Raw genomic sequence first — 23,262 nt, forward strand, 5'->3', positions numbered from 1 at the left:
CAGGCAACTCTCAGCACACGAAGAGCTAAGCGACAAACACTCTGTTGAGAATTTCTTCATAAACTCATTTTATTCAATTTGATTTGGCTTTGTTTAAAAGCATTCTGTGGAGCAAACTCCCCACTTAGTATCGACACATTGCTTAATACTCAATTATGCCATCGTCGCCTTTTTAATTCATTTTCCAAGGTTTCAAACTGATGCAAAGCGACCGTCCGAAGTATTGATATCGAGAAGTCGACCGTAGTCTTTCACTGGCTGTGCAGTTTCGGGCTTCTCTCGCTTGGAAAATAAACACACACTCACATATTTATCAGTGTACTGGAATGAAATACCTAAAACGCTGTGATTTGAATATTATTTGAACTTAATTCGGATGTGTTGTTATTCCTTCCAGTTAGCACATGGTTGAATGATTGCATCCTCTAATTAAACCCAAACAAATGTTAGGCTTATTTAAAGTGACAAATAGAATGGCTGCTGTTGCTGCTTTGCATGGGAGCTATAAGCATAACAGCCAGTCCAGTGTTTTAGGACCATTTTTTTTCCCTTCACTGCTGCCTCTGAACTTTCTGATTTTGGATTCAGACTAATAAGTCTTCCTCCTTCACACTATCAATAATGAAAGACTCATAAAACTACTGGCTGAAATGCTCTGACTTTATATTTTAACAGTGACACGCTGTGACCTCATCTAACCTCCAGTCTTAATATTATATTTCTTCTTCTTATTACTCACAGGTTTTCCTTCTTTACCCCCTTGGTTCTCTCCTTTTCTCTCCCTCTTTCCCTCTCCCTCTCTCTTTCTCCGTCTTTTTTCCTTCCAAACTCTTAATATCGCTCAGATTACCCGAGATAATATATTCCAGTGATGAAGGGAGGAGAGCCTGAGGGAGGGGGAACATGGAGAGGGAGGAAAAGCAGAGAGTGGATGAAGATTGTGAAAATATATAACCGAGAGAGACAAAGAGAGAAGGGGGAATTATTTTCTGTTATATAATGTGCTGTGATTTCTTTAGGGAGGAATGCAAGATCAGCACTTTGTGTCTTCTTCCTCCTCTTTTCTCCTCTTCTCTTCATCTCCTGCGTGTGATATAGAGTGAGAAAGGCAGAGAGACTCAGCGGATAAGAGTTAGCTTCTTTCTTTATCCATTTGTCTCCTTGGTGATCGTTTAATCAGTGGCCTCTGAGGTGCACCTACTGGATCTGATTGCCTTGACAAACAATTGCCACAGACAGATAAATGGTTGGCTTGTGACAGCGCACATACACACACATCAACTGGCCATCGGTTGGGCCGCGGTGATTTGTGATGTTGTCACAAAGGCGCTAATCAAAGAGATGTTTACAGTTTGTTTTAAAATAAGTGTGTGTGACGTTATTTATCCCTGTAGCGGAGTGTGGGGGTCGTTTTAAGGGTGAGTCGTCAGGGAGGATCCTTTCCCCCGGATACCCTTTCCCATACGACAATAACCTTCGCTGCACCTGGACCATCGAGGTGGACTCGGGAAATATTGTGAGGTACAGATGATCGCATTAAGGCTTTTGATCGATACGTTAAGCATAGTGTAAACTCATGTGTGAAGTGAAACATATTCTTGCTTTAATTAAACTTTATTCTTATTTTACAGCCTCCAGTTTCTGGCCTTTGACACTGAAGCCAGCCATGACATGCTGAAGGTTTGGGATGGGCCACCTGAGAATGAAATGTCTTTGGCAGAGCTCAGTGGGTCTCTGCTCCCTGAAGGAATCCACTCGACCCTGAACACAGTGACGGTTCAGTTTGAGACTGACTTTTACATCAGCAAGTCTGGATTTGCCATACAGTTTTCTAGTAAGTGATGAAATTAAATCTAACCAGAAAGATATCAAATATAACAGATAGGTATCATTTAGACTACTGTTGTTGTGTCTATGCTCTTCAATGGGTAGTTCCATCAATAATAAAGGGAATAAAAAGCTATATAATTATGCTGCTTCAAAGACCTTCACCTAACTGGAACAAAATTAACTTACGTAGGACCCATTAGTTAGTGGAAGTGGTGCTGTTTTTATGCGTTGGGTTAAAGCATTAGATACCTGGTGTGACACAGTTTTCTGTAATTGTTCCCCTCTTTCTCCTCTATTCCCTGCTTTGTTCCTATCCCCTATCTGTCCAGGCTCAGTAGCTACAGCCTGCAGGGACCCAGGAGTACCGATGAATGGCAGTCGTAGTGGAGATGGCCGTGAGCCGGGGGATTCAGTGTCCTTTCAGTGTGACCCAGGATACGAGCTCCAGGGGGACGACAAAATAACCTGTATACAAGTGGATAACAGATACTACTGGCAGCCCAGCCCACCTGTCTGCATAGGTGAACACTCCAACTTTCATATATTCTATAGGGACGCACAATAAATGTACTGCATATACAGCTGGAGGTATTGTCTCACTCAAGGACACATGTGTCTTTGACTTAAAGGAGAGCTGTATAAAAAGGGCACGCTTTATTCTATTCACATATTTTCATTCTTCTGCTATTTAATGAAGCTTTTCATTCAGTAGCAGTTTTCTCCACACTCTGTTGCATGGTACACAAAGGGTTTTGTTTTTTTTTTCTGTATGGTTGAGCTTGAGAGAATATTTAAATGTTATGACATTTCAAGGCTTTGTCAAAATGAATGTCAATCTTGACCTGTGTTCCCACTTTAGCTCCTTGTGGAGGAAATCTAACAGGCTCCAATGGATTTATACTCTCTCCGAACTACCCGCATCCTTACCCTCACTCAAAAGATTGTGACTGGCTCATTGCTGTCAACCCAGACTACGTCCTGTCACTGGCCTTCATCAGGTAACCTACAATGCTACTTTCCAGTTCAGCTCGATTGAGCTTTTTAAAACCTCTTTACTAGACAAATGTTACTGCCGAGTGAAATGTGAAATGGAATGACAGTAGACTAAAAGCCTGTCCAAGCTGAGCTGGCTCCATTTGAAGACTGAAAACCTGGATATCCTTTTTTGCTGGCAGTAAGTTCTAATACTAAATTTTCTGGCAATCATTTCAATTTGGACAAAGTGTTGGAGCAACAGACCAAAAGGCTCTTTTGTAATGGGTTGGTGAAAATTACAATTTTTAGGGTATTTTTCCTGCAGGTAAACGAGAGTAAAGTGAAATAATCAACCTCGTTTTTGCTTTGTGCAAGATTGAAAACCATGTAAAATTATGACTTTTTTTCAAGAAGTGGGAACTTTTGCATTTATGTGCTTTGGAAATCTATTGAGCTTTCACCACTTTCAAAAGCTGTGCTTGCTTTGTGGTACGAATCACAAACAAAACAACTCTAAAAACCACTGAATTCATGGTAGATACTTTGTCCTTGAATTTTTGTTGACTTTCTTTCTCTTCCTTGTTTGTCTCTGTCTTCCTCTACCTTTAGTTTCAACATTGAGCCAAACTATGATTTCCTGTACATCTACGACGGTCCGGATAGCAACAGTCCGCTCATTGGTAGCTTCCAGGACAGCAAACTCCCAGAGCGGATAGAGAGCAGTTCAAATACAATGCTTTTAGCGTTCCGTAGTGATGGATCGGTTTCTTACACTGGATTTCACCTGGAATACAAAGGTATAATGGTCTGCTAACTGTACCACATCTCTCATTTAAATTGAATTCTTACTGAATCAGGCAGCACCTAAAACTACACTTTGCATTCTCACAGAGGTCATATTAATAACACAGGCAAATTTTGATAAAGTTTAATAGGCAAAGAAATTTGAAGTATAATCACATTTAAAGAAGAGAAAGGAGTGCATTTTTTTCCTGCAACATTTAATAGTTTATAATACCGTGGGTCACCTCTCATTTCTTTGTATTTTACTTTTATTTAGGTAAATCTATGAAAAATGTCAAAGATAACATAGTTTGACAGGCATAAAATAGTATTTTTGCACCAGCTAGGTGATTCTCAAAGGGCTGTTTGATGAAAACTTGACATGTCTTGTATTGTGTCCTTAAAAATTGAGGAAAGTGGACAAAGGCCTGAAACAGAACCTGAGAGATGCATCTGGCCCTTCAGTCTGTCTCCTACTGGCCAAAGCATGATCAGAAATGGTCTCAGTGGAAGGGTGGCTGTCAAGCGTATGTCAGACCTACACTGAAAATCAGTGGCAACAGGTCTTATTGTGAATTTTTGATTTGCATCAATGTGTGCTGACAGGCTAAGAAAAAAGATACAACAGTGAGTGCCTAGAGTCATCTGTAAAACACAGTGGAGGTTATGTCATGGTTTGGAGCTGCATTTCAGCCATGGGTTGGCCTCCCCAGAGCTCAGACCTCAACAATATTGAGGCAGAGTGGGAAAATCTTGGAGAGAACAAAAGTTTGACAACACCTGCAGAAGGCAGGTGTCCTTCAAGAGTACTATTCCTCAGAACAACTCAAAGAAATTACAAGAAAGCTGTCACAGTCTGGCGAGGGCAGACTGTAGGTGTTGGCAAAAAGGACTCAAACGCAACTCCATAAACTGAACGTGGCGTAGATTTAACAGAAAATAAGCCGTTTATTGAGGCCAGCAAAAGGGGAGTACAAACAGCAGGACACAGGTGAACACTAAACCATAGCCTAAACTGGGTGAACTAAAGCTAAACATGAAAAACCTTAAACGGGGTGAACTGACATAGAATGCTGAAGTGAGGGTATGGATGAGCAGACGACCTGACAAATGACATGCAAAAACAGAGGACTTAAATATACACATGAGGTGATCAGGGGAAGTGGAGACACATGAGGAAACAGCTGACTAACATGAACCTAATGACAGGAGCAGTGAAGCTAAATACAAAGAACCAAGAACACACGACTCCTTCCAAAATAAAACAGGAAACATAATGAAACGCAGACATGACAACCAGAACTTGACAACGTAAGACACAGACATGAAACACATGAAGAGCAGGGGAGACTTAACATGGGTTGGAAACACGAGGGGGAATTAACAGAGGTGGGACCAAGTCATTGTTTTGCAAGTCTCAAGTAAGTCTCAAGTCTTTATCCTCAAGTCTCAAGTCAAGTCTCAAGTAATGTCAGGCAAGTCAGAGTCGAGTCTCAAGTCACTGGTGTAAAAGTCCGAGTCAAGTCACAAGTCTGAAATTTTGAATTTCAAGTCCTTTCGAGTCATTAAAAAAAACGAAAAAAAGCATGTTGCAGTTATGCTAAATGTAAATATTAGACCATGTAATTTTTAAATCTGTGTTTTTCTCAACACATGACAAAATAGTGAACTTAGAAAATATACACAAATTGTGAAATTGCACCTCTTTAGAATGCAGCTCAATTAAACTTAGCTCCAAGAATAATTTTCACCGACAGTTCTGAGATAAGCTGCATGTTATTCTTGGATGCGGTTGTAGGACCGGCTTTAAAATTGCATGACAAAAATATCATACACATTTAAAAAAAAACTGCATCACCAACGTAGCCTGGAAAACATTTGCTAGTTAGATGAAGTCAGCTATCTCATCGTAGCATATTTATATGCATATTTATAATCATACGGTTCTTGGAGTGAGTGCACACACTCATGAAGTTTAGTAACTTCAGGTCACTGCAACAAGCCCAGGTACAGTTTACCGCCGGATGGGTACAGGACCTTGAAACGCACCGTGTAGAACGAAAGACCATCGTACGTATCATATAAGTTTACCAGTCTCACAAATCGTCTTCATAAATACACATTCGTTAACCGTTTATTAATAGGACCTTTGAGCTCAACGGTAATTAATTAGTAGTGGAAATAATTTCTGGTTCATCACAGAAATGTAGCAGTGACAATAATACTGTATGCTGTAATCGTACTGGGCAATTAGTGATACAAAACAACTGTTTTATCCTGTGAATAAAAGTATATGTTTTTGTCAATGTACCATAATAACAGAAGCGAAACGCAATATTGTGTCAGGACAATTCACTATTTATGCACAATAAACAAAGGAGCATAGCACGACAATTTCTGTTCAGCGCCAGACTTGCTTGTAACCTATATCACTAATTATGTTATGAAAATGACGTATTAACTACAACAGCAGACTGACCTTTGTGGAAATGCTTGGAGCAGACTAACCTGTGAGCTGGAGTGTTCTGGGACGTTATATTTGATCTTTGAATGGCTGCAATCCAGGCCATCCGTCGCCTGTTTGTCACTTCGGAAACATGGCTCGAACAATTTCTCTTAAACGTCGTAATCCGATAACAACCGATCTCTTTACCCGTCGGCTTCCCGTGGCTGTCATGCGACCGGCTATTGCAGTTAATAATACAACAGCTTCTTGACATTTTTGTGTTTCTTTTTATCTCTGTGTAACTGATTTTAATTGAAAGCCTGCGTGCGCTAGTACTTCTTGCCACGAGTTCCCAGAATCCTTTGCGGTTCTACCCGTGAATGACGTCACATTTTCAATCTCTATATAATATGCATGTTAAATTTTATATTTGGGGTGAAATATCAAGTCTTTTCAAGTAAACCGGTTCAAGTCCAATTCAAGTCCCAGGTCATTGGTGTAAAAGTCCAAGTCAAGTCACAAGTCTTAGAACATTTTTTCAAGTCAAGTCTAAAGTCATAAAATTAATGACTCGAGTCTGACTCGAGTCCAAGTCATGTGACTCGAGTCCACACCTCTGGGAATTAATAAGAACTAAAATCACCTAGGCATGGTAACAAATGAACTTAGAAAACCTGAAGGGCTTAACATAAACTATAAACATCAAAATGAACTAAAACTCAAAACACTGGGTCATAAGACCCAGGACCGTGACAGAGCCCCCCCTTCAAGGGCGGATTCCAGACGCCCTAAACCACGAAAAACAAAACAAAAACCAAAAACAACCCACCAAGGGCGGGCGGCGGGGGTCCAGGACGGAGGGCCAGAAACAAGGCCACAAAAACAAAACGTCCAGCCAAAAGCACAGGAGCACAGGGAAACAGTCCACAACCCCTCAGGTGGCCGACCTGGAGGGTGACGGCACAGGAGTTCATGGTCAAACAGTTCCGGGGGCCGTCCGTGCGGACGGCAACGGTGGCGACATGGAAACGGTTCAGGGGGCCGGCCGCGCGGAAGGCAGCGGTGGCGGCGAAGGAGACGACGGAGCAGTTCAGGGGGCCGGCCGCGCGGAAGGCAGCAGCGGCGAAGGAGACGACGGAGCAGTTCAGGGGGCCGGCCGCGCGGAAGGCAGCGGCGGAAGGCAGCGGCGGCGGCGAAGGAGACGACGGAGCAGTTCAGGGGGCCGGCCGCGCGGAAGGCAGCGGCGGCTCTCCAGTGTCGGGTGCACTGGCCGAGGCCCGGTGGGCACAGGACCAGTCGAGGCAGGACCGGACGAACCAGACGAGGCGGGACCAGACGGTGGCGAGGCGGGACCAGACGGTGGCATGGCAGCCACAGGCGATGGGGCCGGACCAGGCATAGCAGATGCAGAGGCTGGACCCGGCGTAGCAGAAGCTGGAGCTCGACCAGGCGTGGCAGAGGCGGAGGCTGGACCAGGCGTGGCAGGGGCGGAGGCTGGACCAGACTCGGATGAAGACTCGGATGAAGCTGGACCAGGCGAGGCAGAGGCGGCCGCAGGTGGCGGCTGGACAGGCTCCTCGGGCCCTCCAGCGGAGACAGGAGGCTGAACGGACCCCTCGGACCCTCCAGCTGACGAGGCATGAGGCTGGACGGGCTCCTCGGGCCCTCCAGCGGAGACAGGAGGCTGAACGGGCCCCTCGGGCCCTCCAGCTGACGAGGCATGAGGCTGAACGGGCTCCTCGGGCCCTCCAGCGGAGACAGGTGGCTGAACGGGCCCCTCGGACCCTCCAGCGGAGACGGGAGGCTGAACGGGCCCCTCGGACCCTCCAGCTGACGTGGCAACAGGCTGGACGGGCTCCTGGGGCCCTCCAGCTGACGTGGCAATAGGCCGGCTGCGTTCACATGACATCTTATAGGTATCAGTCCAGAAACAAACAGGTGTGAGATGTCTTGAGGCAGAGAGCAGCCCAGTCACTGCAAGACTCATGTTAGTTGACATAATAGGTTCAGAAACAGAAAGCCCTGTGTCTACATTCCGCCCTTCAGACTCAATCAATGACATAACGTTATGGCACAGGTAAGCAGGGTCAGCCACAGGGAAAACAAGGATTACTATATTACCCACAAAAACATGACTTAAACCTCCAGGGGGAAGTCCCTGGGTGAACATGAGATATTCAGATATGGATCTGGGTGATGAGAATTGACCAGTCTGATAGCGGTAAGTGGTACATTGACTTGGGACCACGCTAGAGGTGGACTGTAACTCAAGGGTGTTATGTAGAGTGTATGGTGAAATGGGTACAGATAATGCTGTGCTAGCAACCATAGCCGAGACGGGTGACATTTCCGGCTGTGTGCTGGTGTTAACCTTAACTTTGGGACTCAAAACCCTGTCCGATAATGTGCTCCCAGAAACCTCGGAGAACTGTGTCAACGTAACTCCGTGAGGGGACGCTACATGGTCATTAATAGTGGAATTGTATCCCCTGGTCTCAGACTCAATCCTCTGAGTAGAGGCGGCAGGGATGGAGGTAAACAGTCCAAAAACACCCTGCTCACGACTGTGGGGAAAACAGAATTTAGGTGGGGACATTTCACAGTTCGTGTTACCCTGATTAGAATCCCTGTTGTCACCTTTAAGTCCCAACATGAGGTCATGACCAGCATTCTTATTTTTAAGTTCATTGGACACAGGAGCAGCAGGCAAAACATGATCACACCTCGTCTCACCCTCCGTTCTTATATGCTCTGCGACATGACCCTCCTCTAAAAAATCCTCATTCGCTGTGAAAGCACAAGTGTCTACTTTAAGCACCTCGTAGGTGAGCAGAGCAGACTCAGGAAGGGAGGCGTTAGCCACAGGCAACTCAGCTTTAGATGGAACCCCAGGCGAAGCAACGGACAACGGAGGAAACTCCTCCCCCCCTCTTGTCACACAATTAGCTTTTAGGTCTGTGGAGGTCTCCCTCCCTCTAAGTATTACACCAGAGGTCCCTGCCAAATCACTAGGTCTGTCTACGGGTGTCTTCGGGGCAAAATCTCTGGGCGGCGGCCCGGTTAGCACTGCATTACTCAGCTTACAGTTAGCACTGGCTGTCTCTGAAATAGTGTTATTGTTTTCGCTGCACGAAAAACACGAAACAGGGGATTCCCCGGTCGGCTCAGAGGCTGGACCGTCAAACTCCTGTTCCGGTGGCGGTGACGAGAACACAGGCTGAGGTTCTCCAGTTCTGGGATTTACAGTCTGTGTGGGTCTTACTCCCTGTTCATGGAAGCCAGACGAACTGACCACATCAGTCACAGTACTGGAGTCCGCCGCCTCCACACTATGTGTCTCCTTTAATGGTGACCCTTGAATCTGTAAACTTGAATCTAGTTCCTCTTCTACGGCTTCAACGGAGGCTGGTGATGGGAGAGTGCCTTCACTCACCTCCGGTTGTCGCGCAGCGCGACGGGGACGCGAACGCCGTTTCTTCTTGACTGCAGCTCCCGATGAACCAGACAACGGCGCCTCATGCGCGCCGGGCGTCGTCGCAGAGGCTGGTGAACTGGGTGCTGATGGAGCGGTAGATGAGAGTTCCTGGAAGCTCAGGGGACCCCCGAGAGCCAGGCGGGTTCCCCGGAAGATCTCCTCATAGTCAGGAGCTAGCCACGGCTTCCACCGGAGCTCTTCATCCAGTTGAGCGCATGCTGCACGCTGCCGCTCCTCCAGGTCGAAATCCATGACCTCCCCCGCATCCTCGTGTGGCTCGTTGGAGGGCGAAACATGCCGTAGCGCTGGGCGACGGCGACGCGAACGCCGCTTCCTCTTTGAGGTGGTCGTGGATGAAACTTTGATTTCTGTGGCGACCGGCTCATCGTCGTCTGACCACATCCGTGCCAGGTAGGAAGCGGAAGACGGGTAGGTCGGTCGAGGCGGTGAGGGTGAACGACTGAGCTGCGACGGCGAAGTGGAAACCGGCGAGTAGAGGGATGGCGCCAGCGTAGAGGAGTGTGGTGCCGTGGCGAACTTCAGCGTGCCGACTCGTATGCTTACAGCAGGCGGAGGGGAGGCTCCGCGGCCACGGGGCTGTGGTGACGCAGTCCGCACACCGGACCGCTGATGCTGCCGAGGGCAGGCTGGGAGGATGGTGCGGAGGAAGTCCGAGATCAGAGGGGGTAGCGCCTCCCATAACCAGGGAAAAACCATGACGCTTGTCCCCAACGAGTAAAGTAACTCCTCCCTCTCCTCCTCACTAGAGCTTCGGCTCCACTGGTAGCGTAACGACTCCACTGCTTGGATTACGTTTCTACCAGGAGTCGCTGGGTCCGACATGGTCAGGTCGTACTGTCACATTCTGGCGAGGGCAGACTGTAGGTGTTGGCAAAAAGGACCCAAACGCAACTCCATAAACTGAACGTGGCGTAGATTTAACAGAAAATAAGCCGTTTATTGAGGCCAGCAAAAGGGGAGTACAAACAGCAGGACACAGGTGAACACTAAACCATAGCCTAAACTGGGTGAACTAAAGCTAAACATGAAAAACCTTAAACAGGGTGAACTGACATAGAATGCTGAAGTGAGGGTATGGATGAGCAGACGACCTGACAAATGACATGCAAAAACAGAGGACTTAAATACACACATGAGGTGATCAGGGGAAGTGGAGACACATGAGGAAACAGCTGACTAACATGAACCTAATGACAGGAGCAGTGAAGCTAAATACAAAGAACCAAGAACACACGACTCCTTCCAAAATAAAACAGGAAACATAATGAAACGCAGATATGACAACCAGAACTTGACAACGTAAGACACAGACATGAAACACATGAAGAGCAGGGGAGACTTAACATGGGTTGGAAACACGAGGGGGAATTAATAAGAACTAAAATCACCTAGGCATGGTAACAAATGAACTTAGAAAACCTGAAGGGCTTAACATAAACTATAAACATCAAAATGAACTAAAACTCAAAACACTGGGTCATAAGACCCAGGACCGTGACAAAAGCTTCCCTACGAGATCCGGGGCTGTGTTGAAGAATAGTTGGGGTCACGTCAAAATTTGACTTTCAAGCTTGTTAGAATCGTACAAACCGTGTTTCCATGTTTTCATGCACCAATATCCAATTTTCATAGAAAAATATACAAAAATGGAAGTGGCACACTACAGTACATTTACCTAACTATATATCACTATATATATATGGCCACTACATGAGAGTCAGTCTTAAGTTATTATGTTCTTTTCTGTTTTAAGGATACAAACAAGGAAAGTTGAAACATTTCAACCGCAAGGTTTTTTTTATAGCCATTGATTGTTGAAAAATAATTTCGAATCTTTAAATCACCTCTGCTTGATGTTGTTTTCTGTCATTTGTGTTTTTCTTAAAGAAAGCCATTTGGGAAATTACTTCAAGATTTCCACAGTAAACATAATAGAAACTCATGATGACACAATTTCAGCAGAATATAACAACAATATTTTCTTTTACCTCACACTAAGACCACTCACACGTTGGTGTATATACATGTGTACCATGCTAAATTCAGGATGAAAGAGAATTATTGCTCTCTGCATAAAGTGCCCGTTGAATCAGTGTCTGTTGAAATAGTCTGTCAAGGAGGTGTGAGTTTGATTCATTTGCACAAAAGAGTCAACACTGACTTTGCATGGACTGAGAAATTAAGTCTTAAGTTGATGCTGGTGGCCACTAATCTTTTGGGAGGGGGGCCAAGGCCATAATTTACAAGGTTCATGTAGCACACAAAAGCCGGGGGATGAAGTTATCGTTCTTGCTCCATCTTGGCAAAGACAGCTAAGTCAAACAGACTGTTACAAAGGCCAACGGAATGCCTGCCTCATTTGATTATTGCAAGAGACTTAGTTATTATTAATTTGCCCTATTATTCATGTGTGCCTGTCACTTTTCCTTTGCCTCATGTTCTCTCTAACTCACACTTGTTTTTTCTTTACTCCATCTAGCCAAGCTGAGGGAATCTTGTTTCGACCCAGGTGTGGTTCTGAATGGGACCAGGCTGGGATCTGATTATAAGCTGGGCTCGACGGTCACCTTCTACTGTGAAGCAGGATATGTACTGCAGGTACAGCCACTTGGATGACTGAGGGGTTGACTGAATTTGGGATTTGGGGATTTGAGTAGCTGTTTCTTAGGTTGCTGGATGGATTGTTCATTGGTTTGTTGAATGGCTGGGCGGGTAGAAATTTTTAAACGGTGTTGGTTGGCTGGTTAATTAGTTACGTGGACTGGTTTTCTTACATTTTCCTTTTTGTCTGTTTACAGGGTTATTCTACTCTGACATGCAGTATGGGTGATGATGGCAGACCTGGATGGAACAGGGCATTACCTAGCTGTCAAGGTAAAAAAAAAAACCATATATGTCACTCACTCTATTTAAGTAGAATTTACTTGTATGGAATTCATTGTCACTGCTATCTGTTTGTGCACACGTCTGAATCTCCAGCCCCGTGCGGAAGTCGTTCTACAGGATCAGAAGGGACTGTTTTATCTCCAAATTTCCCGAGAAACTACACCTCCGGACAGACCTGCATCTACTCTATATCCGTACCAAGAGAGTTTGGTGAGCTCAACAACCTATGCAGTACATCGTAGTACAGACATGCAGCTGTGTTCAGCTTTGAAAGTTAAACATGTGGCCACAAGTTTCTTTTCAAATAATTATTGTATTGCTTTTTTTTTTTACGCTGAAAAAAAAGAGCAGCATTAAATCTTTTCAGATTTATTGCGGGAATCTTGTGGCGCCCTCTGAAAAGCTTCCTCAGTGTTTTGAAAACACGCAGAAACATCAGTTATATTACAAGTGATAAAAAATGTGCTTTCTAGCCATTAATTTGTCTCTAGGCCTGAGTTTCATAATTGTAGTGACATTTAGAGATGAGACTGCCACATTTGAGTGGTGGTCTCAAAGCCAGACATAAATAAGGATATGAATATTATAGCAGCTTCTTCATGTTACAGTGAGGCTGTGCTGAGAGGGTGATCATTAGGGGGGGGGGGGGGGGGGTAAAAGGCTTCTGCTGGAAAATAACCTGTAAATAATTCCTTATTTTTGCCACAGCTGTTAGGAGTTTTGTCTGGAATATTTTGGTATATTCATATCACTCAAAATTCAAGCTGAATACAGAATTGCATTTTAATGTATTCTAGTGCGACTCTAATCTACACGTGTGAGTGGAGCATCACTGTATTTAACAGCTCTGGAGAGAGCCTGCAAGTGGACACCAAGTTAGATTTGTGTTGTCGAACTAAGAATGCCATCAATGTGGAGATGGACAACTTATATTTGTGCCTACAATATCAGTTACAACATCATAAATGAACAACATTGTTGACTGATTATTAGAACTATTTGCTCATTGAATGTGAATTAAGCTTTAATAAACAATCAGTAATTGGTGGGTTATGTCCAATTATGCCCTGGTGGTGTTATGAATAAATCTCAGCTCTCCCTAAGGCCATGGATGGTTGATGTCTCATTATATTTGCGCTTTTGGATTTTCACCTCCATGTAGAAATTCTGAGTGAGAGGAGCTAACATTTGGTTGGTCTGCGTGTTGTATAAGACACACAGAGAGAGCCTTCCCAAAACTCCCACACAGAGTGAAAAGACAGATTGTTTTGTTAAGTTGCAGCACTGCCCATAATTTTTAAGCAGCTGTCATTCTTGTGTAAAATATCTTGTTTTTAATTACAGCAATTGAATGGTCCAGGCTGGAGGTTGCAGCAGTCCTGCTGTTTGAACTGTCAGGCGATCAGAGATGTAGGAATCGAAAAAAACTCGGCTGGTTAATGGTCAATGAGGTTTCTCCCTTCGTGCAAATGCCTCTTTCAGTTTTACCAGCACGTAGGGAAAACCCTGGGCATATGTCCCGTTGGAGATGCTATACCTCCTGTTGGATGATTACGTGGCAGAGGACACCCACTCAGGCAACTCATCAGTAGGCACGGGAGCTCCACAGGGATCAGCGCCCAGTTTTCTCTCCAACTGATGTTAGGAAGTAAAGAGACCTTTCAAATGAACAGTCAAACATTTAAAATCACCTGATTTTAAATTCAGTGGATCAGTTCAGACTTTGGTGGACTCTAAGAACTAGATGGCTGACCCGATCTCTAGGGTCTATATGATTTTACATGCAGAGGCGTTTCTCTAACAGAGAGCGATGAGGTTAACATAGCAAAGGACAACACTGCTGTGATCATTAATTCCTTTGTGTCTGTGAATGTCTGTGACTTTGTGTGGGCTTTTTTATTAGTACCGCTGAGGTGTGTTAGCTATTCCCTGTGTACCATCATACTTTATAAATTCATGAATCTGTGTGCAAATGTTGACGAATGTGTAGTGTATTTTGAAACAGTTTCAGGTGTGAACTCCTCCGCCTGCTGTGCAGTATGTCAATATCACAGCAAGGAATGAGGGAAACTAATCGCTCTGATTTCCTAAAAATCCTTACATAGTGGGCAGTGATGTCTGCAGGCAGGCAGAAACCATGACATGCCAATAAAACATGACAATAAGAGGGTAGTTTACCATATAAAGCTAAACGCTTTCTTAATGATTTGTTTTAATCCCCTTTTTGACTGTGGGAAAAATTCGGTGGCGACTGAAAATCCATCGTTTCCATCCTGCTTTGCTTGTCAATAAAACAACATGAGAATTTTCACGAAAGCACAGAGGATCATGGGTGAGCCAGAGCTATGTTTCCGCAAAATGTGACTGAAACCTTAAAAGAGATCCTCAGAGAGAGGCAGCCTTGTATAAATTGACCAGTGACCTTCTTATACCAGCATATCCTTGGCAATGTTCAGATTTAATCCTTAACACCTCAGCCTTTGGGGCCAAAGTGAGAGCAAGGCGGGGTGTGGAGGTGATATATATGTGCATGTGTGCAGTGAGTGGAAGAGAAAGCTCCAGATCGGTGTAATTTATCCCAGAGGACTTTTTTTTAGATAGGACATGTGCTTCAAACAATAAAACTACACCTACCAATTTACATCTTCAGGTTACTAATGATTGGTTTGATGGTACAGTGATCATTCGAGACAGAGCAAATTGTACCTGTTTGAGAAAATACCTCCGGGACTGTCTAATGCTACCTGCCCGTACAGCTGCACTCTGAAATTTAATCTTTTGTTACTGTATGGAAGTATTGGGTGTATTTCCTTCCTCCTTTCCTACACATCTGTCTTCCAGCGGTAGCATGTCATTAATTGCCAAGTCCCTGCAGGTGTTCTTCGCAAGGAAACGTGATTGGATCAGTTTCAGTGTGTGAGTGGCACTTCAGAGTTGACAGGTTACTGCCTTTGTTATATGGCTTTCACTCAAACTTGCAATACAGAAGAAAGGACAGAAAAGCGTCTTGCTCTGCTAGCGCACGTTACCAAATCCAAGTCGGTCTTTGCAAGATTAGCATCTCCCGCTAGCTGACAACACTGATACACTGTTGCCAATTGATGAGGAGAAGGGTGTGGGTGGCGGGGTGGTGGTGTTGACTACAGCATGATGAAGGCAAGGTAGCGTTTTGACTAATAAGTGTTATATAATTTTATACCAATAGTTGGCCTCAAATAGAAGGTGACACTGCAGCTTAATAACATTTAAATTAGGTATTACAGGTTAATTTTATCATTGGAAGGTCAGCAGCAGACAGTGGCATGGAATAATAAGTTGCTGCCATTCAGTTGCAGTTAATTCATCTCTTTCTCTCTTTTCTCCCCCATTTTTACCTCCAGTTCTCTTCGGCCAGTTTGTGTTGTTCCAGACGTCTCTTAATGACGTGGTGGAGATCTATGACGGACCCACTCAACAAAACACGCTCCTGTCTTCTCTCTCTGGGTCACACTCTGGTAAGGATGGTTGATTTTAATTGTGGATAGTTGAACAGATGACAGTCACTCAGCCTCATAACGTGTTGTTGCTTCCACTTCATCTCTAGGTGAATCTCTCCCTCTGAGTTCAGGAAACCAGATTACAATAAAGTTCACCACAGTTGGACCAGAAACCGCTAAGGGATTTCATTTTGTCTACCAAGGTCATTATTGATATTATTATTGCCATTTCTATTATAATGATGAGCATTTTTTTTATTACTATGCATTTATTACCATGCATTACTGCATTGTTTGCTACTTTTTCAGTTAAACAGAACATTTTGATTGTACACATCATCTTGAGTATGCGTTTTCTCGCCCTTTGTTACATTTATTTAAAGAAAATTTTAATTTGAAATTTTAAACATGTTTCCCATATGCAGTGACAGTGATACACTTCAGTTTATTCACTGGGGCACTTTCTTTTTTTTCTCCTTTAGCTGTACCCCGGACTAGCTCCACCCAGTGCAGTTCAGTCCCCGAGCCACGCTTCGGGAAACGTCTTGGTAATGACTTTGCAGTCGGCGCCTTGGTGCAATTTGAGTGCAACCCCGGTTACACATTGCATGGCTCTACTGCCATTCGCTGTGAGAGTGTACCGGACAACCTGGCGCAATGGAATGACACTTTGCCAACATGTATAGGTAAATATGAATCTGAAAATCAGACACAGGACAGAAGAGTTTGTTTATCTATTTCTGAATGCAGTATCAGCATGATTGCACAGTAGACGCTCATAACTGAAAAACAATTTAAAACAAATACAAACAACTGCAATCCATATGCACTCTAGTCATATGTTATCCAGATAGGCTCTTTGGTATCTCTTTCTGTTAAGGGCATGGTTGGAATGGCTCACTTTGTCTTGCTTTCCTGTAATTTGTCTACAAAGTGTTGTTTAACCTCTGGTTTTTTTCTCTCCTTTCTCCTCTACTATGCTCTGTGCACTCACTCCTCTCTCTCCCAGTTCCCTGTGGGGGCGTATTGACCTCTCGCCGCGGGACTATCCTGTCGCCTGGCTACCCAGAGCCATATGACAACAACCAGAATTGTGTTTGGAAGGTCTCTGTCCCAGAAGGAGCTGGAATACAGGTAGTAACTGTCACATGCTGCTTCCTGGCTGACCTATGTATCATTGGCTTAAAAGCTGAGCAGGCAGGATCTCAGGGAAGATAAGATATTATTAGAAGGATGAATGGATGGATGGTTTCTGAGAGAGGGGCCATCCAGAGATAACTAGATAGGATCTAATCATGAAAGATAAGGCCTGATTGCATGTAAGCTAAACTGCTATCACGGACAAATACAAAGGCAAAGATGCCTTTTACACAAGGTGCAGTCCCTTGAAACGACAGGCACCTCAAAGTGTTTGTATATCCCTTTGATTCCTTTCCTTCCAGCCTTTGATTTAAAAGTAGAATGATAATTGTTTTTGAAGCTGCTCCGTCTCAATAGATTGTTTTGTGAAACATTTAGATTAAAAACAGTATGTGTGGGTTTTAATTCTGTCAATTTAAGCTTAATAAACTGTTGAACATTGTACCAAATGCAGTTTCATAGCAATCTGGGGAATTTTACTAAAGACAGACAAAAAAAATCTAAGAATCACTTGTGTTTTCTTTTTTTCTCTCTCTCCAGATACAAGTCGTGAGTTTTGCCACTGAGCATAACTGGGACTCTTTGGATTTTTACGACGGTGCTGACAACCATGCACCAAGACTGGGAAGCTACTCTGGTAAACTTTTTTCCATCATTTTTTTATGGTGTTACTCAAGTAGAACTCTATAGTGCTGGGAATAGTTCAATATTAAATGCACTAGAAGTGACATACTCGAAGAAAATATGGGAATTTAAGATTACAATAATGTACAAGGTACATGCACGAGAGCCCACAGTTACGCTATTTAGTCTAAAAGGAGTGCAGTCCATCTTGTGTGAGATTTATTGAATTTGTATATATTTAGTGGATAACAATACTGCATTTTCTAGCACAGTACACCAGTAACCATCAAACAACCTATTTCTGATTCCCAGTTTTGCATCATTGAAGATCTATAGTGGGCTGGGAAATGATTACTAAGGCATTATATATTAAGGTTTATACTGCTCTTATGGAAGTAAGTCTGATACCAAGCAATTGAGTTTTCAATTAGAGATTGTTATGCTGTTTATCAAATGCTTCAGATAATTTCAGGAAGCTTTTCATTCCACTGATAACTAAACAATAAGAAGTGGATTGTATTTTAGGCTGATCACAGCCAGTCTTGACAGTTAAATAAATAAAATGTGAAATCTGCTCATGTGGCTTCCTGCAATTTGAGTTAAGCTGGATGCATTTAGCGTCTCAGCAGGAGCTGAGTTACATACCCAGTAAGGCCTGTGTCAAAAATCTCCTTTGAAAGATATGTAAAAAATATCTTTTGCAAAACTAATTGATCCTCTTACAGCCAAATTTCCCGTTAGGAGTAAAGATGATCTGTCAAACTCAGTATTAGTGGAATTATTCATATTTGTTATTGGTCCCTAAATTTACTGCACTGTGTTGTTAGCGAAACCTTTAAGATAACTTTTCTGCACTAATGATTTTCTTATCTTGTCTAAATGATGATATTTGTTTTTCTGCTTCAGTGAAAAGCAACAGTGTTATGTGAGTCATAAATCTGTTTTTGGGGCTTGCAGAACTCCTCTGTGTTGGATATTTGTTTTTGGTCTATATCTTTTGACTTATTTAAGCTGCTACTAAGTCCTGATGTGCTAAATAGAGGGCACGCTGGGCTTTCCATTGATATCTCATGTGTTTGGGTGGCTTCTTTTAGCTGCAAAGAGGAAGGAAATCACACAAGAAGTTCAATGGGAAAATTCCCTTTTCCTCAGTTCTGAGGAGGATTTACAAACTTATTGCTCTCAGTATTTGTGTTTTATACAAAACTGTTGATTTTCACTTGTACCTGCCATATAATTACCTGAAACAGTAAGCGGGTCCAATGCAGCTGCTCTACATTGCCTCATGCTACATGCATACCAGAGGAAACTGTGGCTAGAGACTGCAAAACGTCAAATTATTGTAACCGTGTCCAATGAACTTGCGATCTTGTTGCTTTTAAAATGGCTGCTTTAAACACGGGGACCAGCTCTGCGAACACTTGCTGTCAGTTGTGTCAAAATGGACAGAAAGACAAGAAAGCAATAAGCTGTGTAAGTTATTCGCAGACATCCTGCGTTAAAAAAAAAATTCCCAGTCACTGCTTACATTCAGGGTCCTGACAGAACCTCATAGTTTCAAAACAGAAATTCAGAAATTGCCCCACAAATAGTGACGCAGTTGCTGGAGGACAGCGATTTAACTGCAGAATGACACAGGTGCACAACAACCCGCATTTTATTCAGTTCATTTCAATTTATATTTACTTATATAGCACCAAATCACAACAACAGTTTTCTCAAGGCATGTTTTAAGGTAAAGACCCTTCAATAATAAAGTGCTTTGCTGAGAGTGGGAAGGAAAAACTCCCTTTTAACTGGAAGAAACCTTTGGAATAGCCAAGCTCAGGGAGGCGCACTGGTTAGAGGTGAGGGGAGGAAGACAAGACAAAGTTAGGGTGTGGAGGAGAGCCAGAGATTAAGAATAACAATGATTAAATCCAGAGTGACATTTATATAGGAACATAAGCAGAATACAACCAGTCAGCAGCTGAGTTGAGACTTCTGTAACAAACAGATAAATGGCATCTGAGTCAGACCACACAGGTTGCGCTCCACCAGATGACCTGTGCAATCACCTTGCAATCAGAAGTGGCCACCAAGTTTTGGATGCAACATTCTCAAACTCTGGGTGACGATTCTTTGAAGGAACCACTTGCAAGTGCAAAGAAATGCATTTTCAGTGCAATCCCTGGGCAAGTACCAGTTTTTCGTACCTGCAAGAAGGTTGCTGTCCTATTTTCACTCTAGTGTGACTAAGCCATAAAATGGAAATTCCCTACAATTTCCCAGCACCTCATGTCCAACCAAAATGTCTGTTCAGTTTGGATTTAACCTGTATTCCAGATTTACTTTTTCATATAATTCAGACCACTGCCCAAAGGAGAAGTCATAATCTCCTCAGGAAACCTATACTGCTTTTAGGGAAGCAAAGTCATCTGGGTACCTCCTAGTTGTATTAAATAATCTATGAGAGGACTTGACATCTTTATAGTAAGCTAGTTTAGAGATTATATGGAACACAATTAGAATAACATTATTCTATCTGGATTTCATGTAAAAATATAATTAATGAATAAATCTTTGTAGGGAAGAGATGGATCTTTTTTTTATTAGGGTTAATTACAACTCTTAATTAATACTGTCATCCATCCTCAAATAACTGCGATAGTTAAATCAATGCAGTTAATTATTTTGGCATCAATCAGGAATTATTATTATGGGGAAAAAGCACTTTTTATTTTCCGTCATGATAATGAATGATAATGTAAAAACAACAACAGGGGGGCTGCAGACTATTCAGCAATGTGCTAATTATTTTCCCTCACAACAGGCAACCAATAACATCTACTGACCCGTTTCACTGCTGATCTGTCTCTGTTTCTGGCACACCTGCCAGCGAGCACAACACAATGCAAATCGAGCCTTTTTTTATTCTGAAGTGGTGATTGCGAAATATAAATCCACAAGTAGCTTATATCAGGAAATGTTGTTACCACTGTTGCATCTTGAAGCATGCCAAGAAAAATAAATGGCATTTCTGCTAATAAGGAGACTGGAGTATGCTCATATTCCTTTGCATAAAAGATCATCTAATACGTTATTTTGAAGGGTCGTGATTATACTGACGTGCTGTGCCAGCTTTGCTTCAGTATTGCATCCCCATTTTCTTTTTTAACTTTGTACTCTCCCCTGCCACGCTAAGTAGGTCAAACCAACATTTGAAAAGTGGTTTCAAATAAAACAGATGTCTCAAATAAAAGTAATTCCCTTCTCCCTCCTTCGAGAGCACTTCACTAACAAAAAAAAGTAAAAATGTAGGTTTGGGAGGCCTTTGTTGTCTCCTTTGCTGTCAGATAACTAAGATCATGTGCTTTAAAGGCCTTAGTTGAAAAATGAGGAAAAAAATGTGATCATGGCCCTCTGTTCCTCTTCTCCTTTTCTCCCTGCTTTCAGGCACTACTATCCCCCCTCTCCTGAATAGTACATCTAACAACCTCTATCTCAGCTTCAGCTCTGATATTAGTGTCTCAGCTGCTGGATTTCACCTGGAATATACAGGTACATCTATATCTTTAAAGCATTTTTATCAGAGGCATGCAGTATTTCCAAATAATCATGTTATTTTTTCTTATTAGCTATTGGTCTGGAGTCATGTCCAGAACCTCAGACTCCAAACTATGGAATTAGACAAGGAGACAGGTTCATGGTGGGGGATGTTGTGCAATTTTCGTGCGAACAAGGATACTCTCTTCAGGTAAAAAATCCACACGTTGGTCCTTCTTTTCATATTAAGTGGCAGATGAACATAAATCACAAATACTGCTAGTTGTTTAATGCAAACTGATTTCCAGATATCTAGGTTTTTTAATGTAAAAGCATGTTCAGCTTTGCCACCATTCATTCTTTTTATCCACTGGCTGCATAAACCAAAAATTATTTAAAAGAGTCAAAAGGAAACCCCACTCTCAAGTGGTTTACACAGCTCTTGCTAAACATACAACTCTGATGTGGTTTGCATAACTCCTGAATAATGCATGTCTCTGGTGTGGTCTGCCCAATTTTTGTACAGTATTCTGTCAAGTTCTGCTTAATATACAGATCTGTACTATTAATGTAAATGCACAGTGATTAATGGAAAAAATGTAAAACAGCATGTTTAAATCAGTGCAGTCACTGGCAGGGATTTCTTTAGTCGTTTCTAAGAAAAGATTGTGGTTGCTTTTATCATTTTAGGGCAATGCCCATATAACCTGTATGCCCGGACCTGTTAGGAGATGGAACTATCCTGTACCGCTGTGTATCGGTAGGTGTTTCCTCAACATTACACCCATCCACACACACATACACATATGCATTCAAGCCTGGATGTGCTGGGAAACATGCAAAACTTCAGTGCTGCAGAAATGATGCAATCAGCCTCCACCGCCTTCACTGGCTCTCTGGGAAATAAGCTGTTTGATCAATTTACTCTCCTGTGATGAGCTGATTATTTGGTATTCTGTGCAGAATACTACTGACCCAAAGCTAAATCAGACCCTGCCATAAACATGCAGAGCGAACCAAAGCGTCAACATGCACAGAGGCAAAGTCTGCACAAACAAGCCCTGGACACATTTCAGCTCAAACAACGCTAACATGTTTAGCGTGTGCATTAATTAAAGTCAACTTTTTATTTAAACTTGCAAAATATCAGGTTATAGATATAAAATCTCGAGTCAGTAGCGGTGTCTTTTGAAAAGAGAAGCATGTTTGCTTCCTCCTGTGAGGTCAGCCTCCTGCTTTTGATGTGTTGCTTTCAACGCTGAAACACTCTTTTCCTTTTTTCCTTCTTTCTGTGTTATTTATGTGTGTGTTTGGGTGTATAGCCCATTGTGGTGGGTCTATGACAGATGTAAGTGGAGTGATTCTAAGTCCTGGTTACCCCGGCAACTACCCCAGTGGATTAGACTGCACATGGATGGTGAACTTACCTGTCGGCTTTGGTAAGAAACACTGTCAACTTTTGAGTAGAGTTTAAAACAAGTGTTTTCTTTGAGTTTGTGTGAGAATCTGTTTTCTCTGTCTGTAGCACTTCTTTCTTGTTTCTCTGTTTGCTTTTGGTTTTGGTGATGAGATAAAGTGCAAGTATTTTTCAAGAGACTTTATCCGTATAACGTCACGCGTCGTATTGCTTTTTTCTTTCCCAGGCATCCATCTCCAATTTTTGAACTTCTCCACTGAAGCAATCCACGATTACTTGGAGATCCGTAGCGGAACGCTGGAGACGGGCTCTGTCATTGACCGATTCAGCGGCCCAGTCATGCCCAAACCTCTGTTCAGCACCACCCACCAAACCAGCTTTTTTTTCCACAGTGACTATTCACAGAACAAACCCGGGTTCCACATCACGTATCAAGGTAAACGTTGCTTCTAAAAGCACCTCTCCGACATCTTGTTTACAGCGATCATTTCCTAAGAGAGACAACAAGAGCAGACCACGACTGTTGCCGACGTGGAAACAACTGTCTCACTGTGACTTGATTTCTCAGGAGCGATTACCGTAACAACGAATTCATCTACTGGGATAAAAATGTTTCTTGACTACAGAAGCAGCTTGCCAAAAAGATTACTGGGTGCATGCAGGT

The 23,262-nt window shown here is 43.0% G+C and overlaps 1 protein-coding gene across 2 annotated transcripts in view; it reads left to right on the top strand.

Moving 5' to 3' along the window:
- Positions 1 to 23,262, top strand: part of csmd3b (CUB and Sushi multiple domains 3b) — a 403,942-nt gene that overhangs the window by 327,579 nt on the left and 53,101 nt on the right. For both annotated transcript variants that reach the window (XM_026157423.1, XM_026157424.1), the window contains 18 exons: positions 1,395 to 1,521; positions 1,632 to 1,834; positions 2,160 to 2,351; positions 2,690 to 2,828; positions 3,415 to 3,602; positions 12,010 to 12,128; positions 12,329 to 12,404; positions 12,510 to 12,626; positions 15,797 to 15,910; positions 16,000 to 16,095; positions 16,375 to 16,578; positions 16,902 to 17,026; positions 17,573 to 17,669; positions 21,092 to 21,196; positions 21,274 to 21,392; positions 21,872 to 21,941; positions 22,504 to 22,620; positions 22,825 to 23,034. In XM_026157423.1, coding sequence (XP_026013208.1) covers positions 1,395 to 1,521; positions 1,632 to 1,834; positions 2,160 to 2,351; positions 2,690 to 2,828; positions 3,415 to 3,602; positions 12,010 to 12,128; positions 12,329 to 12,404; positions 12,510 to 12,626; positions 15,797 to 15,910; positions 16,000 to 16,095; positions 16,375 to 16,578; positions 16,902 to 17,026; positions 17,573 to 17,669; positions 21,092 to 21,196; positions 21,274 to 21,392; positions 21,872 to 21,941; positions 22,504 to 22,620; positions 22,825 to 23,034 — 2,418 coding nt within the window. The remainder of the gene's footprint in view (positions 1 to 1,394; positions 1,522 to 1,631; positions 1,835 to 2,159; positions 2,352 to 2,689; positions 2,829 to 3,414; positions 3,603 to 12,009; positions 12,129 to 12,328; positions 12,405 to 12,509; positions 12,627 to 15,796; positions 15,911 to 15,999; positions 16,096 to 16,374; positions 16,579 to 16,901; positions 17,027 to 17,572; positions 17,670 to 21,091; positions 21,197 to 21,273; positions 21,393 to 21,871; positions 21,942 to 22,503; positions 22,621 to 22,824; positions 23,035 to 23,262) is intronic.

Source organism: Astatotilapia calliptera, chromosome 22 (assembly GCF_900246225.1).
Source record: "Astatotilapia calliptera chromosome 22, fAstCal1.2, whole genome shotgun sequence".
Lineage (NCBI taxonomy): Eukaryota > Metazoa > Chordata > Actinopteri > Cichliformes > Cichlidae > Astatotilapia > Astatotilapia calliptera.